Source organism: Grampus griseus (genome assembly GCF_964374135.1).
Source record: "Grampus griseus genome assembly, chromosome: 4".
NCBI lineage: Eukaryota > Metazoa > Chordata > Mammalia > Artiodactyla > Delphinidae > Grampus > Grampus griseus.
In genome coordinates this window covers 26,819,671-26,839,522 of record NC_138997.1, presented here as the reverse complement: position 1 = coordinate 26,839,522, position 19,852 = coordinate 26,819,671, and the positions used below count along the sequence as shown (strand labels likewise).

General features: G+C 43.1%; 1 protein-coding gene across 1 annotated transcript in view; it reads left to right on the top strand.

Annotated features, from left to right (window-relative positions):
* NR3C2 (nuclear receptor subfamily 3 group C member 2) overlaps window positions 1-16,477 on the top strand; it is a 364,942-nt gene extending 348,465 nt beyond the window's left edge. The window contains exon 9 of the mRNA XM_082653045.1: window positions 13,756-16,477. Coding sequence (XP_082509171.1) covers window positions 13,756-13,911 — 156 coding nt within the window. The 3' untranslated portion in view covers window positions 13,912-16,477. The remainder of the gene's footprint in view (window positions 1-13,755) is intronic.
* Window positions 16,478-19,852: the final 3,375 nt, after the last annotated feature.

Here is a 19,852-nt window from a genome sequence, read left to right as displayed (position 1 = left end):
AGATTCCACATATAAATGATATCATATGGTATTTGTCTTTCTCTTTCTGACCTACTGCATTTAGTGTGATAATCTCCAGTTGCTTCCATGTTGCTGCAGATGCCATTATCCCATTCTTTTTTATGGCTGAGTAGTATTCCATTGTGTATGTATACATCACATCTTCTTTATCCATTCATCTGTCGATGGACATTTAGGATGTTTCCTTGTCTTGGCTATTGTGAATAGTGCTGCTATGAATAGGGGTGCATGTATCTTTTTGAATTATAGTTTCGTCTGGATATATGCCCAGGAGTGGGACTGCTGGACCATATGGTAATTCAGTTTTAATTTTCTGAGGAACCTCCACACTGTTTTCCACAGTGGCTGCACCAGCTTACATTCCCACCAGCAGTGTAGGAGGGTTCTCTCTTCTCCACACCATCGCCAGCATTTGTTATTTGTAGACTTTTTAATGATGGCCATTCTGACACATTTAAGGTGGTACCTCATTGTAGTTCTGATTTGCATTTCTCTAATAATTAGCGACGTTGAGCATCTTATCATGTGCCTATTGGCTATCTATATTTCTTCTTTAGAGAAATGTCTGTTTAGTTCTTCTGCCCATTTTTCAATTGGGCTGTTTGTTTTTTTGTTGTTGAGTTGTATGAGCTGTTTGTATATTTTGGAAATTAAATCCTTGTTGGCTGCATCAGCCTGTAGGCTGTCTTTTCATTTTGTTTATGGTTTCCTTTGCTGTGCAAAAGCTTGTAAGTTTGATTAGGTCCCATTTGTTTATTGTTGTTTTTATTTCTATTGCCTTGGGAGACTGACCCAAGAAAACATTGGTATGATTTATGTCAGAGAATGTTTTGCCTATGATCTCTTCTAGGAGATTTATGGTGTCCTGTCTTATGTTTGTCTTTAAGCCATTTTGAGTTTATTTTTGTGTATGGTGAGAGGATGTGTTCTAACTTCATCAGTTTACATGCAGCTGTCCAACTTTCTCAACACCACTTGCTGAAGAGACCTTTTCCCATTGTATATTCTTGCCTCCTTTGTCAAAAATTAATTGACCATAGGTGTGTGTGGGTTTATTTCTGGGCTCTCTATTCTGTTCCATTGATCCCTAAGTCTGTTTTTGTGCCAATACCACGCTGTTTTAATTACTGAAGCTTTTTAGTATTGCTTGAAGTCTGGGAGGGTTATGCCTCCTGCTTTCTTCTTTTTCTTCAGGATTGCTTTAGCAATTCAGGGTCTCTTATGGTTCCATATGAATTTTAGGATTATTTGTTCTAGTTCTGTGAAAAATGTCTTGGGTAATTGGATAGGGATCGCATTAGATCTGTAGATTTCTTTGTGTAGTATGGCCATCTTAACAATATGAAGTCTTCCAATCCAAGAGCATGGGATATCTTTCCATTTCTTTGAATCATCTTCAGTTTTCTTTATCAGTGTTTTTATAGTTCTCAGAGTATAAGTCTTTCACCTCCTTGGTCAGGTTTATTCCTAAGTATTTTATTTTGGGGGGTGCGATTTTAAAAGGGATTTTTTTTTTTACATTCCCTTTCTGATATTTCATTATTGGTGTAAAGAAATTCAACCAGTTTCTGAATGTCAATTTTGTATCCTGCTACCTTGCTGAATTCGTTTATCAGTTCTAGTAGTCTTTGTGTGGAGTCTTCAGGGTTTTCTATATATCGTATCATATCATCTGCATATAATGACAACTTTACCTCTTCCCTTCCAATTTGGATACCTTTTATTTCTTCTTCTTAGCTGATTGCTATGGCTAGGACTTCCAGTACTATGTTGAATAGAAGAGGTGAGAGTGGGCATCCTTGACTTGTTCCAGATTTTAGCATGAAGGCTTTCAGCTTTTCACCATTGAGTATTACATTGGCTGTGGGTTTGTCATAAATAGCTTTTATTATCTTGAGATATGTTCCCTCTCTACCCACTTTTGTAAGAGTTTTTATCATGAATGAATGTTAAATTTTGTCAAATGCATTTTCTGCATCTATTGAGATGATCATGTGGTTTTAGTCTTTTCTTTTGTTGATATGACATATCACATTGATTGACTTGCATATGTTGAACCATCCTTGTGAACCTGGGATGAATCCCACTTTGTCGTGGTGTATGATCTTTTTTATGTGTTGATGGATTCAGATACCTTTTTTTATTGAGATATAACTGACATAACATTGTGTAAGTTTAAGATGTCCAACATATTGCTTTGATACATTTATATATTGCAAAATGATTACCACCATAGCATTAGCTAACACCTATCATGTCACATAATTATCATTTCTTTTTTGTGGTAGGAACAATTAAGTCCTAGTCTGTTAGCAACTTTATAAAACAGTATTGTTGTCACTGTGGTGTGCATTAGATCTCTAGGACTTATTTATCTACTGGTTGCAAGTTTGTACCTTCAAATAATATCTCCCTAAGTCCCCCATTCCCTGGTAACCATTCTTCTACTCTCAGTTTTTAAGCATTTGGCTTTTATAGATTCTACATATAAATGAGATCATAGAATATTTGTCTTTCTCCGTCTGACTTATCTCACTTACCATAATGCCCTCACAGTGCATCAGTGTTGTTGCAAATAGCAGAATTTACTCCTTTCTCATGGCTGAAAAATTGTGTGTGTGTGTGTGTGTGTATCACATCTTCATCCATTCATCCGTTGACACTTAGGTTGTTTCCGTATCTTGGCTGTTGTGAATAATGCTGCAGTAAATATGAGAGTGCACATATCTCTTTGATATCCTGTTTTCCTTTCCTTCAGCTATATACCCAGGAGTGGAGTTGCTGGATCATAGGTTAGCTCTGATGTTTTGAGGAACCTCCATACTGTTTTTCGATAGTGGCCAAACCACTTTGCATTCCCACCAACAACAGTGCACAAGGGTCCCCTTTTCTTCACATCCTCACTAGCATGTATCTCTTGTCTTCTTCGTGATAGCCATTCTAACAGGTGTCATCATCTGATATCAGTGAGTTATTTCATTGTGCTTTTGATTTAAATTTCCCTGGTTAATGATGTGGAGCATCTTTTTCACATACCTGTTGGCAATTTGGATGTCTTCTCTGGAAAAATGTCTATTCAGTCCCTCTGCCCATTGTTTAATCAAATTGTTTATTATTGAGCTATATGAGTTTTTAATATATTTTGGATATTAATCCCTTATCTGATATATGGTTTGAAGATACTGTCTCCTGTTCTGTCGTTTGCCTTTTCATTTTTTTTTGATTCTTTTGCTCTGCAGAAGCTTTTTAGCTTGACATAGTCATACTTGTTGAACTTTGATGTCATGTCTAAAAAATCATTGCCAAGACCAATGTCAAGGAACTTCTTTCTTATATTTTCTTCTATGATTTTTATGGTATCAGGTCTTACATTTAAGTCTTTAATCCATTTTGAGTTCATTTTTGTGAGTGGTGTAAGATAGGGGCCCAGTTTTAGTCTTCTGCATGTGGTTATCCAGTTTTCCCAATACCATTTGTTGAAGAGACTATGCTTTCCCCATTGAGCGTTCTTGGCTCCCTTGTCAAATGTTAGTTGATCAAAAATGCAGAGGTTTATTTCTGGGCTCTCTTTCTGGTCTGTAAGTCTATGTATCTGTTTATTTGCCAGTACCTTACTGTTTTAATTACTATGGTTTTGTAGAAAAGTTTGAAATCAGGAAGAGTGATGTCTCTGACTCTTCTTCTTTCTCAAGATTGCTTTGGCTATTTGAAGTCTCTTGTGGTTCCATACAAGTTTTAGGGTTGTTTTTTCTACTTCTGTGAAAAATGCCATTGGAATTTTGATAGGGATTGTGTTGAATCTGTACATGGCTTTGAGTAGTATGGACATTTTAACAGTATTGTCCTTTGATTCATGACCACGGGATGTCTTTCCATTTGTTTGTGTCTTCTTCAACTTCTTTCATCATGGTCTTGTGGTTTTCATTGTAAAGATCTTGCACTTCTTTGGTTAAATTTATTCCTAAGTATTTTATTGTTTTGAAGCTATTGTGAATGGGATAGTTTTATTTCTTTTTCATATGTTTCATTGTTAATATGTAGAAATGCAACTGACTTATGTATGTTGATTTTGACCTCTGCAACTTTATTGAATTTGTTAATTAGTTCCAACAATTTGGGGGCTTTGTATTTAGGATTTTCTGTATATAAGATCGTATCATTTGCAAACAGAGGTAATTTTACTTCTTCTTTTCTGATTTGGATGCCTTTTATTTCTTTTTCTTTAGTAATTGTTCTAACTAGGATTTCCAGTGCTATATTGATTAAGAGGGGTGAGAGTGGGCACCCTTGTCTTGTTCCTGATATTAAATGAAGAAAAACTTTCAGTCTTTCTCCATTGAGTATATAATGTTAGCCCTGAATTTGTCGTATATGGCCTTTATTACATTGAGGTATGTTCCCTCAATACCCAATTTGTTGAGGGTTTTTATCATGCAAGGATGTTGCATTTTGTCAGATGCTTTCTCTGCATTTATTGAGATGATTGTATAATTTTTATTTTTAATTCTGTTAATGTAGTGTGTATTTATTTATTTGTGTATGTTGAACCATTCTTGCATCCCAGGGATAAATCCCACTTGGTCATGGTGTATAATCCTTTTACTGTAATGTTGAATTTCGTTTGCTAATCTTTTGTTGAGAATTTTTGCATCTCTATTCATCAGGGATATTGGCTTATAGTTTTCTTTTCTTTGGCTTTGGTGTCAGAGTAATGCTGGCCTGGTAAAATGAGTTTGGAAGTATTCCTTCTTCTTCAGTTTATAGGACAAGTTTGAGGAAGATTGACATTAATTCTTCTCTAAATGTGTGGTAGAATTTGCCAGTGAAGCCAGCTGGTCCAGGGTTTTCTATATTTGGAGATTTTTGATTACTGATTCAGTCTCTTACCAGTTATTGGTTAGTTCAGATTTTCTGTTTCTTCCTGATTCAGTCTGAGCAGGTTGTGTGCTTCTAGGAGTTTATCCATCTCTTCCAGGTTACCCAACTCGTTAGCATATTATTGTTCTTAGTAGTCTCTTATGATCCTTTGTATTTCTGTAGTATCAGTTGTAATATCTCCTCTTTCATTTCTGATTTTATTTGAGTCTTCTCTCTTTTTTTCTTTGTCTACCTAAAGTTTTGTCAGTTTCATTTATCTTTTCAAAAAACCAACTCTTAGGTTCATTGATTTTTTTTTTTCCTATTGTTTTTCTGGTCTCTATTTCATCTATTTCCATTCTGATCCTTGTCATTTCCTTCCTTCTGCTAACTTTGAATATAGTTTGTCCCTTTTTTCTCCTGGTTCCTTGAAGTGTAAATTTAGGTTATTTATTTGAGATCTCTCTGTTTTCTTAATGTATGCATTTATCACCATAAACCCCCTCTCAGAACTGCTTTTACAGCATCCCATGGATTTTGGTATGTTGTGTTTCCATTTTTATTTGTTTTGAGATATTTTTTAAATTTCTTCTTTGACCAATTTGTTATCCAGGAGTGTGTTGTTTAATTTCTAATATTTGTAGATTTTCCAGCTTTTCTCTTGTTGAACTCTAGCTTCATACCATATGGCCAGAAAAGATACTTGGTATAATTTCAATCTTCTTAAATTTGCCGAGACTTATCTTGTGTTCTCCCACATGGTCAATCCTGGAGAATGTTCCATGTGCACCAGAGATGAATGTATAGTCTGCTTCTGTTGGATGGAATGTTCTCTTAATATCTGTTAGGTCTATTTGGCCTAATATATGGTTCAAGTCCCGTGTCTCCTTATTGATTTTCTGTCTGGACGATCTGTTCATTGCTGAAAGTAGGGTGCTTAAGTCCTTTACTATTATTGGATTGTCATGTATTTCCCCCACCAGATATGTATTTGCTGAATATATTCAGGTGCTCTGATTTTGCATGTGTGTGTGTGTGTGTGTGTGTGTACACACACACACGTTGTTTTCTTGATGAATGTACCCCTTTATCATTATATATTGACTTTCTTTGATGCTTGTTACCATTTTTGGCTTAAAGTCTATTTTGTCTGTAATAAATAGAGTTACTCCCACTTTCTTTTCGATTCTACTTGCATGGAACATCTTTTTCCATTCTTTCACTCTGAGCCTGTGTGTGTCCTTAAAGCTGAAGTGAATCTCTTGTAGGTAGCATATAGTTGGGTCTTGATATTTCACCCATCCAGCCACTCTGCATCTTTCGACGGTGAATTCAGTCCATGTACATTTAGAGTTGTTATTGGTATGTAAGGACTTAGTAATGCCATCCGGTTCATTGTTTTCTGGTTGCTTTGTATTTTCATTGTTTCTTTTTCCTCTGTTTCTGCCTACCTTTGTAAATTGGCATTTTCCATTTTGGTATGCCTGTTTCCCTTTTCTTTATCTCTCGTGCATCTACTCTAGGTGTTTTGGTTTGTGGTTACCACAAGGCTTACATAAGACATTGCATAGATAAAACAGTCCATTTTAAGTTCATAGCAACCTAACTTCAGTTGTCTACACAGGCTACCCCATTTTATATTTTTGATGTCATTATTTAACAAATTATAGTCACTATAATTATTTTTGATACTCTTTGACCTTTACAGTATAGTTAAGTGGTTAACATAGCATCCTATTACAGAATTAGGATTTTCCAAGTCTGACTGTATATTTACCCTTACCAGTGTCTTAGATACTCATATATTTTCATGTCACTGATTAGCATATATTCATTTCAGCTTGAAGTACTCCTTCCAGCATTTCTTTCAAGGGGGGTCTAGTGGTAATGAACACCCTCAGCTTTTGTCTGTTTTGGAAAGTCTTTCTCTCCTATGTATTTGAAAGGTAATTTTGCCAGATAGTTTTTGGCTGGCAATTCTTTTCTTTCAGCACTTGGAATATGTGATTCTGCTCTCTCCTGGCCTGTAGGGTTTCTGTTGGGAAATCTTCTGATAGCCTAAGGGAAGTTCCTTTGTAGGTTATAATCTTTTTTCCCTGGCTATTTTTAGAATTATTTATTTTTGCTGTATGACAGTTTCATTATAACATGTTTTAGAGTAAGCCTCTTTGCATTGAGAAAACAGAGTGAACTATTAAACTTGTGAACTTGGGATGTCCATTTTTCTCCCCAGGTTTGGGAAGTTCTTGGCTATTTCTTGAAATAAATTTTCTGCCCCATATCCCTCTCTTCTCCTTCTGGAACCCTGATTTTTCTAATGTTAGGTGTTTTAATGGAATCCCTTAGATCACATAGGCTTTCTTCACTCTTTTTCATTCTTTTTTCTCCTTTAATGTGCGTATTTTGGAATCTTCTGACTCACTTATTCTTTCTTCCTTTGCTCTGCTTTACCGCAGATGCTCTCTATAGCATTCTTCACTTCATTCCATGAGCTCCTCAGCTCCAGAATTTCTGCTTGGTTCTTTTTTATGATTTGTGTTTCTTTGATAAACTACTCATTTTGAGCCTGTATTTCTTCATGATTTTGTTGAACTGTCTTCCTGAGTTTTCTTGTAGCTGAGTTTGTGCAAAACAGCAATTCTTGAATTTAGCTAGATTGCAAAAGTCCATGCCTTTGAGCTCAGTTATTAGAGAATTATTATCTTTTGGAGATGACGTTTTCTTGATTTTTCATATTCCTTGTAGTTTTGCGTTGCCTTTTTCTTGCACTTGAAGTGGCAGATACTGTCTTCAGTTATTGCTAGTTGCCTTCAGATGGGATAGTCTGTTCATTGGTGCTCTTCTGCCTTTGTAAGGATACATCTGTTCCACTCCTTTTTGCTTCTCGTTGTGGCAGAATTCTGCAGCTTTTATGTCTTTTCTGGTTCTTACAGCTCCCCAGGATGGCTACTAGAGGCCTCTTTTTGTTTTCCAGAAAGTGGCACCACTGTAGCTCAAGTTTGTGGTTTCTCCGTAGCCCACAGATCCTGGCCTGTTTTCTGAGCACACTTCCTGTCTACTGGAGCTCACTCTTGCCGCCACACTCAGGAGTGTGCACAAGATGCCAGCTGCAGAGTGGGGGAAGGTATGAGTTTAGCACTCAGGGATTGGGGGGTACCTGTGGACCCTCTAGGGAGATCCCCAGAGGCTCAGGGTAGACCTTAATGGCTGTGTCCCTTTAATGCCCTTGGATATTCCTATCTGTCTCTTTCCCAATCTCCTCCTCCCTCCTCCCAGTCATGGAAGTCCCACCTCAGTACTCTGGGTGCCACTGGTTTCTCCAGCTGTATCCTGCAACACGAGGGTAGCCAAGCACTCACTCACCACTCTCCTTTTCTCCTGGGGGAGAGGTTGCTGCTACCTGATAATTTGGTCCCATGCAGTGTCGCCAGGGGTTGGGACAGCCCTGGTAAAGTTCTTTCCTCTCCACTACTTCCAAACTCATTTAATTTTATTGCTCCAGTGGTGTGCAGGAGTCTCCCCTTGGGAAGGCTGATTTTCTGCGATTTCTCCCTTGTCAGTCGGTATCTGCCCAGGTCAGCAGTCTCCAGGTATTTTCCTGACCATGGCAAGAGGGGTTGGGACAGGTTCACTGGTTTCATAGCCCATGCCAAAGTCTGTCTGCCTATTACCAGATGCACAGATGGGCAAGACTCCTCCCCAGGTCCCTTTGCACGTGGGACCGGATCCCAGAGCTCCACAAAGGTGCTTTTGTTCATGGATGGATGACTAATTCTTTGTTGAAAGGGGGGCATTGTCAGCGTCATGATGCTGACAGTACTCTTTGATGGTCTCTTGCTGATACTTCTTCTCTCAGTTGCCTCTAGGAGGCCTTCAGGACTCTCCTAAACTCAGCCTCTAGTAGAGCCTGCCAGCACTCAGCGGGGTAGCCTCACTGCAGGGCCTGGGTTTTCAAAGGGAATCCACGAGTAAACAGTCTAACCTTGTTGTTAAAGGTACATTTTCTTCTGGGTGTAGAAACAAGTGCTACCAAGTTGAGGGGGTGTTGTTACCATCACATTTTGCTGAGACGTCACCAGCCAGAGAGAAGCAGTCCTGCGTGGCCACGGGGACCCAGCCTGTGCACATGCCAGCATCTTCCACACTAGCCCTCACTGGGTGGCGGTTGCGGGTTTTGAATGAAGCCCAGACTCCTTATATAATCACTGTGCATCATTTTCCAGCATTCAGAAGGCCATTGCTAGAGGGTAGAGAGTTGCTAGTCGTTTCTGTCTATACCTTAACAGTATTTAGAGTTGAAGCTGTGTATCTTTTGCCCCTAATGCTATCAGTATATCTGGCTAAAATTCTGATCTTTGCAAATAAAGCTTCAAACCTCCCAATGCTCAATTCAAGCCAAAGCGCCATCCTCATGAGGTGAAAGTTCTAGAGTCAGCGGCTAACTTATGAGACATGGGCTTGCTGTTGAAAACCCGTGGGACCCAACCCAGAGAGGCTGTTATCATTCAGTTGCTCAGTCACTGCTCACTGATTGTGTAATCTTGGAACAGCAGTGCCGAACCCTCCCTGCGTGCCCCTCCCTCCAAGAGACTGCAGCTCATGGTGGGAGCAGGGCCCAGCTACTGGCCTGCCACAGGCGATGACTCAGTGGACAGAGTGGGAAATAGGCACCGACTGAGCCTGATAGCTTCAGTGTCGAACAAGCAAAGTGCCACCAGTCAACCTGTGACCTTGTCAGGCTCCTCTGTCACCCTAACAGCTGTGGCCCTGACATCGGGCTCTGGATAAATCATGTTGAGCGTCCAGCTAGACTTCTGTGATCCCAACAGATGCCTTTTGTACAGAACGAGAAGTCAACGCAGGACTCTCTTTGATTCCTAATAATATGGACTCTTATTACTGATTATAATTAGGGTTCTTGACTCTCCTTCTAGCCTAGTATTAACCAGCCTTCCAGGCTGTGACCGTGGGGCCTGCCTGCCCCCAACCAACCCCCTGTACCTGGGGCAGAGGACAGGATGGCGCCTGGTGAGGGCACACGCATCATACCTGGTTGTCCCCATGTTTCCTGGCTCCTCCAGGCTCTGGCAGAGGTGCCACCTGCCTTGCCTCAGGCCGACATCCAGGAGACACACGTGTGTAACGTGACCGTTGGACACTTCGCTGTGACACGGCAGTTTGGCTCAGGAACCGGTATCTGTTCTGATGGGTCAACATCTCTGCCGACCCAACAGTATGTGACCCCCCCCCGCTCTCAGGACCTAGTTCCCACCGCCTCATGCTCTGACCACCTGCAGCTTTGCCCTCCCTGTGCCTTGTTTTTTCCAGGAGGGGTGGTGCCCTCGTACCAACCTCAGCAACAGGCCAACTCCGACATCCGCTAAGGGCCAGGGACCCCTAGGGCCCGGCGCACTGGCAATGCACTGTGGGTCAGCAGGCAGGTCCTGCAGCCTGGCCACTCAGTGACTGGGGGGTTCCTGGCTTCGATGCTCAGATGATCCCTGACCCCAGCAACTGCAGCCGTTGGCTCAGGCCCTGCTGGGTTGGGATCTTCAGAGGTTTGCAGCCCTCCCAGGGCAGGCAGGTCCGGCAGGCTTGTGAGGCAGCCAGCGCCTTCTGGTAGCTGCTGGGGCCCCCAGGCATCTTGGTCAGTTAGTGGTAATGGGGGTCCCCTCTCCAGGTGTTCACAGGGTCAGAGGCCCAGCCCTGGCCTTCCAGGCTGACCCCATGTGCCCCAGGAGAGCCCCCATCCCTCAGCAGCTGACATCTATTATGAACAGAAGCCCTGGGTATAGCTCATAACTGGAAATGAGCTGCTTTCCCAGTCCATGGAACGTGGACCAGAGATGCGTGGGAAATGCCAGCCCCCGGTTAATATGCAGGGTCTGTGAGTAGCGTCTGGGACACCTAACCCCCAGCCAACCTGCCAGGAAAAACAGCCGAGCCCCTGGCCCTGGTCTCTCTCCATCTGGTCTAGTTCCCCAGCATCTCCTAGGCAATACTCGTGTGGGTGTTAAAGATGGGGCAGGGGACCTGTCCCCATTTACAGGCTCACAGAGGTGCTCCCCTGCACACTGCCTCAGGTTCACGGACTGATTTACTCTGCTCCTTACCTCTCGTTGTATATAGGAATCTGCAGGCAGTGCTGTCTCCTGTTTACAAGCATAAACCCTTCGGCGGCCCTGGCCCTGCAGGCTCGCTCACAAGCTTCCTGCTGCTCTGAACCCTCTGAGCGACCCCACACTTGCTCCCTGAGTGCCACACGGCCCAGCTCCACCCCCCTCGGGTCATATGCCAAGGCCACCTTGTCACCATGACCTTCCACCTCACCCCTGCCCCACACCTCAGACTCTCTGAGCACCGGGAGCCTTTATCTCCGGATGTGAGCCAGTCCCAGCCCCGGAGATGTGCAGGCTGTGGCCGCCAAGCAGAGCTGTCCTATGTTGGGGGGGGGGGGTTAACATGGCCTAGAAACTCGGATGTCAACGCTTGGGTTAAAATTCAAAAGGAAAAACACCCTCCTTCACAGCCCTGAAGTTGGCCACCCAGAGGGACCCTCGGGGGCAGTGGCAGGGGCAGAGATCAGGATGAACTTAAACTGGGTCCCGAGTGCCCTTGGCCGGTGCCACAGTGAGACTCGTCTGTGGTACCACACCTGGAGAGCAGGACCCAGTGTGGCTTTTAGCGCCCGCAGCCACTGGCCCACCACCGGAAACAATTAAGAAACCTGCCACCCCAAGTCTATTTCAAGACTCTCTTTCCAGGAAAGGCCAAACACAAAGTTCCCCCATCCCACATTTTATAGAAGGAAGGCCTGAGGACCAGGTTACACAAAGATGACCCAGAGCAGGTCCTGCAAGCTGTGTCCCAGTTTGCAGAGAAAAGTGATGGTTGAAGGAGTTTGGGAAGAGGGAGAGGATGACTGAGAATTGGCATCTGTTCAGCACTTACTTACTCCGTGCCAGTTCACTGACTCAGCCTCTGCTGCACCCCTCTGCAGCTGATACTCTCACGGCCCCCATTTTACAGATGGGGAAACTGAGGTGTATCACTCACTAAGCAAGCACAAGTGTGTCTGAACAAGCCCACAGCAGACGGTGCCTTGTGCTCTTTCCCAGCTTATTTGGCCCCAGCTTCCTGTGGGTACAGAAAAGTCAGTCCTTGGACCTACCTAGGAAGATATCAGTCTACAGACTGAGGGCCTATTCAGGCACCAACAGAAGCACCAGGTACAGCTCCCAATGAGTTTTTCTGGATTCCTGGTTTGTATCGAAGGCCTTTACCACACAGTTATTTACTACGCGACTCAATTTAAGCCTGCTGATTGTTTTGGGTTTTTTTAATCTTGAGGGAAAGTTACAGATTTTCACTTAATAAAGTGAAAAACACTTTACTAAGATGACCGTTTTGACATGTAATGTTAATGTTGTCTGCTTTAATACAGTGGGAAATGACCCAAAGTCATTTTTCCCATGATAGGATACAGAATTAACTAAAGAAAAATTAGAATGTATACTTTCTGATTTGAAAGTATATTCCTAGTAAAGAGAATAGCACCCAGTAATGCTATACTGCATTTGTGGGTTGGTTTGTTTTTTTTAACCTTACCGAATTGGGAGTAGTTCAGGTCCAGGAGGATAGGAAAGGTCCTTGGGTCACAGAGTAGGGAAAATGGCTGGACAGGCGGAAAGACATAGATGTTTTCCTTGATGTTTTCATGTTCTCCAAGGGGCTGAGAATGGATGAATGGATAAAGACGATATTAGATAAGGCCGATATTATGTATCATCTTTATCCATATCCACACATACACACACATAACGGACTATGACTCAGACATAAGAATGAAGGAAACCCCACCATTTGCAACAACATGGATGGACCTAGAGAACATCATGCTAAGTGAAATAAGTCAGAGAAAACTCATACTATCTGATCTCACTTATATGTGGAATCTAAAAAAGCAAACTAATAGAGACAGAGAGTAGAATGGTGGTCACCAGAAGGTGGGGGAAATGAGGAGATGTTGGCCAAAGAGTATAAACTTCTAGTTATTAAGAGGAATAAGTTCTGGTGATCTAGTGTACAGCATGGTGGTGACTATAGTACTAATGCTGTACTCTACACGCAAGAGCTACTGAGTAGATCTTAAAAGTTTTCATCACAAAAAAGAAATGGTAGCTACGTACCTTGATAGAGGTGTTCCTCATTTTGCAATATTATAAGTGTATCAAATCCGCTACACCTTAAACTCACACAAAGTTATATGTCAGTTATATCTTAATAAAGCTGGGAATGGGGCTGAGAAGTTCAGCCCCAGCCCCCAGCTCAGGACTGGGGTCCTGAAGGAAGGAGGACACTGGCAAGATGAGGCCAGGGGGCTGCCGGTGGAAGTCTGGCTCCCCCTGCGGCCACAGCTCCATTGGCAGGGCCCAGCCAGGCCTCGAGGGGGCACAGCACCTGCCCTTACAAGCTGGGGAAGGCCCAGCGCCAGGACCCAAAGCTACACGCAGGTGCTTGCCCCGCCCAATTCACACATTTATAAATGAGGATTGGATGAGAGCAATTCAGTGACCCTGCCGCTATGAACTCTGTTACTGGCCCTGTTGCTGCTGATATATTTAAGACTCAACAATGACACAGCTCCTGTTTGAATCTGTTTTGCACGAAAGACCTATTACGTGCAGCGGACGTTGAGCATCCTTCCTCCCCCGAGACGGATGACTTAGTCACGTTAATTAAGCAGCTTCGTAGACACAGTGGGATTTGTGAATGTTGCTCTGAGCTTACTCTGGAGTTAGTTAGGACTCAGAGGGGCCCGGAGACAGGGTGGGAATCAGGCCTTGATGTCACAGCCCCTCTGTCTGTCTGTTGCAGCTGGTGAGCGACTTGCTGGAATTTTGCTTCTATACCTTCCGGGAGTCCCAGGCCCTGAAAGTGGAGTTCCCAGCGATGCTGGTGGAGATCATCAGTGACCAGCTGCCGAAGGTGGAGTCCGGGAACGCTAAGACCCTTTACTTTCACAGGAAGTGACGGGAGACATCTCACCAGAAGAACTTTGCCTTAAGTTTCCCCGTGTTACTACACACCCACGAAGGACCCAAGAAAATCATATTTTTGACACGTGATGGTTGATTCCCACTTGTTCAGCAGTTGCTCAAGTTGAAAATCATGTCAAGGGTTGGGAGGCAGGCGGGCAGGGTGACGTGGATTTGGCGAGACCTGCATAGTCTGAAAGGTTCTTCCCTCTCCAACCCCCAGCACTTAGAAACACGTTCCTGTTCCTCTGGATGAAAAGCCATATCTAGTCAATAACTCTCTGATTTTGATATTTTAACAGATGGAAGTTTTAACTATGCCATGTAGTTTCTGGGATCGTTCGCTTGTTTTAAAAGGGTTCAAGGACTAACGAACTTTTTCAAGCTCACCCTTGGTTTGCACATAAAGCGTATAGTCAATATGGGGCATTAATATTCTTTCGTTATTTAAAAAAACAAAAAACACAAAAAAATATATACAGATTCCTGTTGTGTAATAACGGAGCACGTGGACTGGACTAGCGACCCCCTTGGGGGCATTGCTTCGCCCACGTCTTTCTGCATCACTGGTATCCACACCCTCTAGCCTCCATTTATTATTTAATTAGAACGGATAAGATGTTCAAACAAATGCCTTGGTTTCAATTTCTAGTATCTATTGTGTTGGCTTTACCAATAATTTTTGCAGTCTTTTGCTGTGCTGTACATTACTGTATGTATAAATTGTGAAGGACCTAAACTAAGGTATAAGGAACTTTTGTAAATGAGACACATACAAAAAAAAAAAAAAAAACTTTAATGGTTAATAGGATGAATGGGAAAGTATTTTTGAAAGAATTCTATTTTGCTGGAGACTATTTAAGTACTATCTTTGTCTAAACCAACAAGGTAAAAAAAAAATTTTTTTTTTTTGTAAAGTGAAACGTTCTGCATGCATCATGAACCGTTTACAGTGTATTTAAGAAAGGGAAAGCTGTGCCTTTTTTTAGCTTCATATCTAATTTACCATTTTACAGTCTCTGTTGTAAATAACCACACTTAAACCTCTTCGGTTGTCTTTAAGCCTTTCTACTTCTTCTGTACTTTCGTTTCGTCCTTGGTCTCCCGCTTGGGGTGTTCGTGGGACTTGAGCACGTTTTCCGGCTTCGGCTCCATCCTCCTTCCACTGGGGACGGCGCGCTGTGGTGTCTGCAGCTCCATGAAGGCGTCATTCGATGACACCCTCCCTGAGAGGATGTCCGGGGAGTGCAGCAGCTCTAGGAAAGCTGCCTCTTTTCCATTTTCCTCAAGAAGCAGAATCAGCTTTAGGGGAGAGAGAGACTGGAAATGCGATGGCTCAGAGAGCGTATCCTCATCCCATTTTAGAAAATCGAATTTTCTCCTTTGGGGGGAAAGGAATTCCATGCACGCGCTACGTCCGCAAAAGGTGAAATGTTCACTTCTGGTCTCAGAAGGGGTTGTTGCACTCCTGGCACTGGTCATGGGAACACGGAGGTCATGGCAGGAGGCACTGGGAAGGTGTGTGTGGGCACAGCACGGTTCAGTCAGAACGGCGAGGAGACTGCACGATGATTAGAGGGTTTTTAGATTTTTAAAAGGTAGGTTTTAAAAATGAATTTTATATGTAAACAGTTTTGGAAAAAAAAAAAAACTACAGATCATATAAGCAAGACAGTGGCACTAAAATTTTTAATTCACTAATCTGTTTGGCACTGATGCAGTTTATGGCTTTTTCTCTTGCCCCAAATCACAAACATGTATATCTTTGGGGAAACTTAACAATATGATTGCACTAAATACTTTGAATAGAGGCCAAAATTAATCTTGTAAAAGTGATGATAATCATCAGGTACTCAGTGAAATCGTATTCTTTTCCAAAACCTAAAAGCTGTAGCTGGAGAAGCCCAAGGCCGGGAGATGGCAGCGTTGGGATCAACACTTTTCTCCAGGGTTCACCATGCAGGCAACATTACCATGTCTTTCAGAAGACACCTGCCTTGTGCAAGGGGGAACCTGTGAAAGCTGCACTCAGAGGGAGGAGTTTCTCTTACATAATTTGCAGTTTCAAGAATTTAATTTTTATGCAGATCTTTAAATACAGTCAACTTACATGCACAGCAATATGAAAGCCACACTTGGAAGGTGATAAATACACAGCATGCAGACTGGGAGTTTCTAGAAAAGAAATGGCTTCACAAGAGCAGCTTTTAGCTCAGACTGACTTTTGATGAAATCGGAATCTTGACGTAACCAGGTTTGGGGATGGAGACGGTCTGCATCGGCTTTTTGTATTAACGAAGTTACTGGCTCTTTGTGTGTCTCCAGGTAACTTTGCTTGATTAAACAGCAAAGCCATATTCTAAATCCACTGTTGAATGCCTGTCCCAGTCCAAATTGTCTCTTATTTTTGTACCATATTGCTCTTAAAAATCTTGGTTTGGTACAATTCATAATTCACCAAAACTTCTTCATATAATTAAAAAAGACACTAAATTAGTTTAAAATGAAGCAATTTATATCTTTATGCAAAAACATATGTCTGTCTTTGCAAAGGACTGTAAGCAGATTACAATAAATCCTTTACTTTAATCACTTGTTGTTTTGGAAACGGTTCATTTGAACGTCTGTAGGAACACGTGGACTTTGTGCCCTTTTCCACCTGGATAATATGCCCTTCTGCCTACATCCAAGATGGAGTCACCATTTTTCCCCCATGTTAGAAAGCCCTGTGTAATCCACATATTAATTATCCTCTTTGGGGACTCGTTAGATGTCCTGTTTCTTACTGCTGATATTTGGTTCACTGAAATACCCCATAACAATTTTATAACAATAACTACTACTGATGTAGCCACTAAATGCTGTAGGTACACTGCCTCATTTATCTTCGCGACCGCACGGAAGCTTGTTCATTTTACAGACTTCCAGACTCACCTGAGTAGACCAGATGCCCCGTCTCATTCCCAGGTCTCCCTCCACACAGTGGAATCTTGCTCTCACCCCAGGTCCTCTTGGACTATCAAGAGACTCCATTCCAACTGGCTGTGATGCTTCTCACATTCCTTACAGGCTGCTCCCCTTGATGTCCCTCATTAATACGAACAACAAAAGAGCAGTAAGCAATTATGAGTTCATCTTAAAACTAGAAAACATGTATTTCCCACAAGAGAAATTCAGGTACATTGTTAATGTGTCATTTAACTGGTGATTGGTCGAACTAGAAGACTATTTGAGAGTTAACCACAACCTTGCTTTAACACAACTGATATATTTCTGGAACACAACATAGCCGTGAAACACAGCCCAGGGAAAAAAACTATTTAAAAAACCTTTGTGGGGCTTCCCTGGTGGCGCAGTGGTTGAGAGTCCGCCTGCCAATGCAGGGGACACGGGTTCGTGCCCCGGTCCGGGAGGATCCCACATGCCTCGGAGCGGCTGGGCCCATGAGCCACGGCCGCTGAGCCTGTGCGTCCGGAGCCTGTGCTCCGCAGCAGGAGAGGCCACAGCAGTGAGAGGCCCGCGTACCGCAAAACAAACAAACAAACAAAAACTTTTGTGCACAAATTTGTAAAGCCTTAATTGAGAATGAAGGTAAGTTTATATCTTAAAATTTATGCAATCTGACCTATTAGGGAGCACAGTTGGTCGCAGAGAGCCCCTAACTTTAAACAAAAGCCATCGTGGGCTGTGAATCTGCTGTGGCCAGCGGTGGGGGGTAGGGTGGAGGCCCCAGGGTTGTGCACCCTTGGCTAAAGTCGGTGCCCTTTCTGAATAGAGCAGGCTCGTTCTTGGGTCAAGTGTGACTGCATTTCTAAGACCAAAAGTGCTCTCGGGCCCAAAGGATCCAGCTGCACATTTAAGAATCACTAGCTAAGAACTAAGTCTCTGCCACTGAGCCAGCCAGCCACTGTACGCCAAAGCAGGAACAATTATGCATCATGATGCATATATAATTAGGGGTTGGTTTACTTCCGTATGACCAATGTCCCTCAAGCAAAAAGGAAACAATGTTCCTTTATGTTAAAGTCAGCTCCAACATACTTTTTGATAAACTGCGAATGTATCCAGACTAAAATGACTTGATTACATGTATCTCCGACACTTTAATTCCAAGTCATGCAATTGCTGGTGCAGCATTTTTCTTGGAAATAAAACAGTGGCTTCCCAAACAACACTGGCTAAGAGAAGATTAAGATGTGATCTCTTAACGTTCAGCATAGACCAAGCCTGGATCCAAAGCAAAGTGAAAGATGGGGCAGAGTAGCAGGTGCTTAGCTGCAGACCACCCCATCACCGAGTGGTTTAAATCAGCCATCATTTATTATTCTCATGAATTAGCTAGCGGGGGGAGTTCTGCTCACCTGGGCCAGGCTTGGCTGGGTTGGACTGGTCATGCAGCCGACTGGTCTGAGATGATTTTGCTCCATGTGGCCTCCCCTCTTCCAGCAGGCCAGCCTGGACATATTTTCATGGTAGAAGAAGAAGGCTCTAAGACAGTAGAAAGGGTTAGCACTTCTCAAGCTTCTGATGGTATCAAGTTTGTTTCCATCCCTTTGGCCAAAGCAAGTTATAAGGTCAAGCCCGGAGCTGACATGGCAAAGGCTCCACACAAGGGCATGGATCCGGAGAGGGGTGAAATTTGGGATCATTCAACCGATGTACCGCGCACAATTTAGGTATTTTTTTTCATAGAATGTATGTTGCCAAGACAGTGATTTCCAAGTTTTCCAAATTCTGAAAAAGCCAATTCTTTGGATCTTCATGCCCTGGTCCAGCCTGGTCCAGAGAGGGTCATGGTTCTTGTGAAAACTGGCTTGAGCTGAGTCGGATCGTGTTCCGCCCACTCTCTGAGATGCTCCACCTGCAGCCGCTAAGCCCTCCAAGGAAGGAAAAATTCAGAAACTGACGCATGGTACCAAGCAGCCTAAAGGAATCCCATGCACTTACTGCCCATCCAAAATGCAGTCTCTCTTTGGGCAAAAATCAAAAGTCTACTTTCCAGTCAAGTTGATATTCTGATAGGAAAGAATTCTCCAAGGTACTCCACCCAGCAGATTGATATACTTTTAGCCAGACATTAAAGCATTAAGAGAACGTGCTGGGTTACCCAAATAGGGGAGCAGTAAGGTACCACCCAGGCCAGCCAAGGAAAAAGAGTGCTGACAAGCATCAGAGAAGACACTTGCAGAGCTAGGAGACAGAAAGCTGTTTGAGGACACTCTCCTGGAATAACTTCCCTCCCAGAGGAGGGAGGAAAGAAAGTCGGGTAGCTCAGGAAGATTCAGAAAGTCACGCAGGACTCTGGCTGAGGAAGGGGTCACCAAACCTGGCTGTGAGAGTCTTAAGGGGAGAACCAGTGAGAAGGGGCCCAGCACGAAAGCGAATGGGGAACAGAGACAAGGTCAAGATGAAAAAGGCAGCGTGTGCCCTTGGGAAGACAGAGAAAGGGCGAAAAATGTAGGGCAGAGGGAAAGAGCAACGTACGGCCTTGGAGAAGGTACGCTGGAGGGAAGCAGGCATAGCTAGGAGATGAAAAGGGGGGCAGAGACTAACCCCACCCCCCAACATGGTACCCTGCGGCTACCCTCTCCCATCTTCCCCGGTTACTAAACCGTATTTCTTGCCAGGTACCCTTGAGGCATTTAATATCATCATTTGTCCCAACCTCCCAGTGAAGTTGGTACCGCTCTCTCCATTTCACAGAAGAAAACCGATGCATAAAGGGGTGAAGTGAACTCGTCCAAGGTCACCAAGGTATAAAACAGTGAAAAAAGAATTTCAAAATAGGTTGTTTTTTAACTCAAAACACGTACTTTAGTCACTGTATTTGTTTCCTAGAAATGTCGTAACAAGGAACTACAAACCGGGGGCAGGGCGGGGGGGTGAGGCACTTAAAATCAACAGAAATGTCTTGTCTCCCAGTGTGGGAGGCTAGA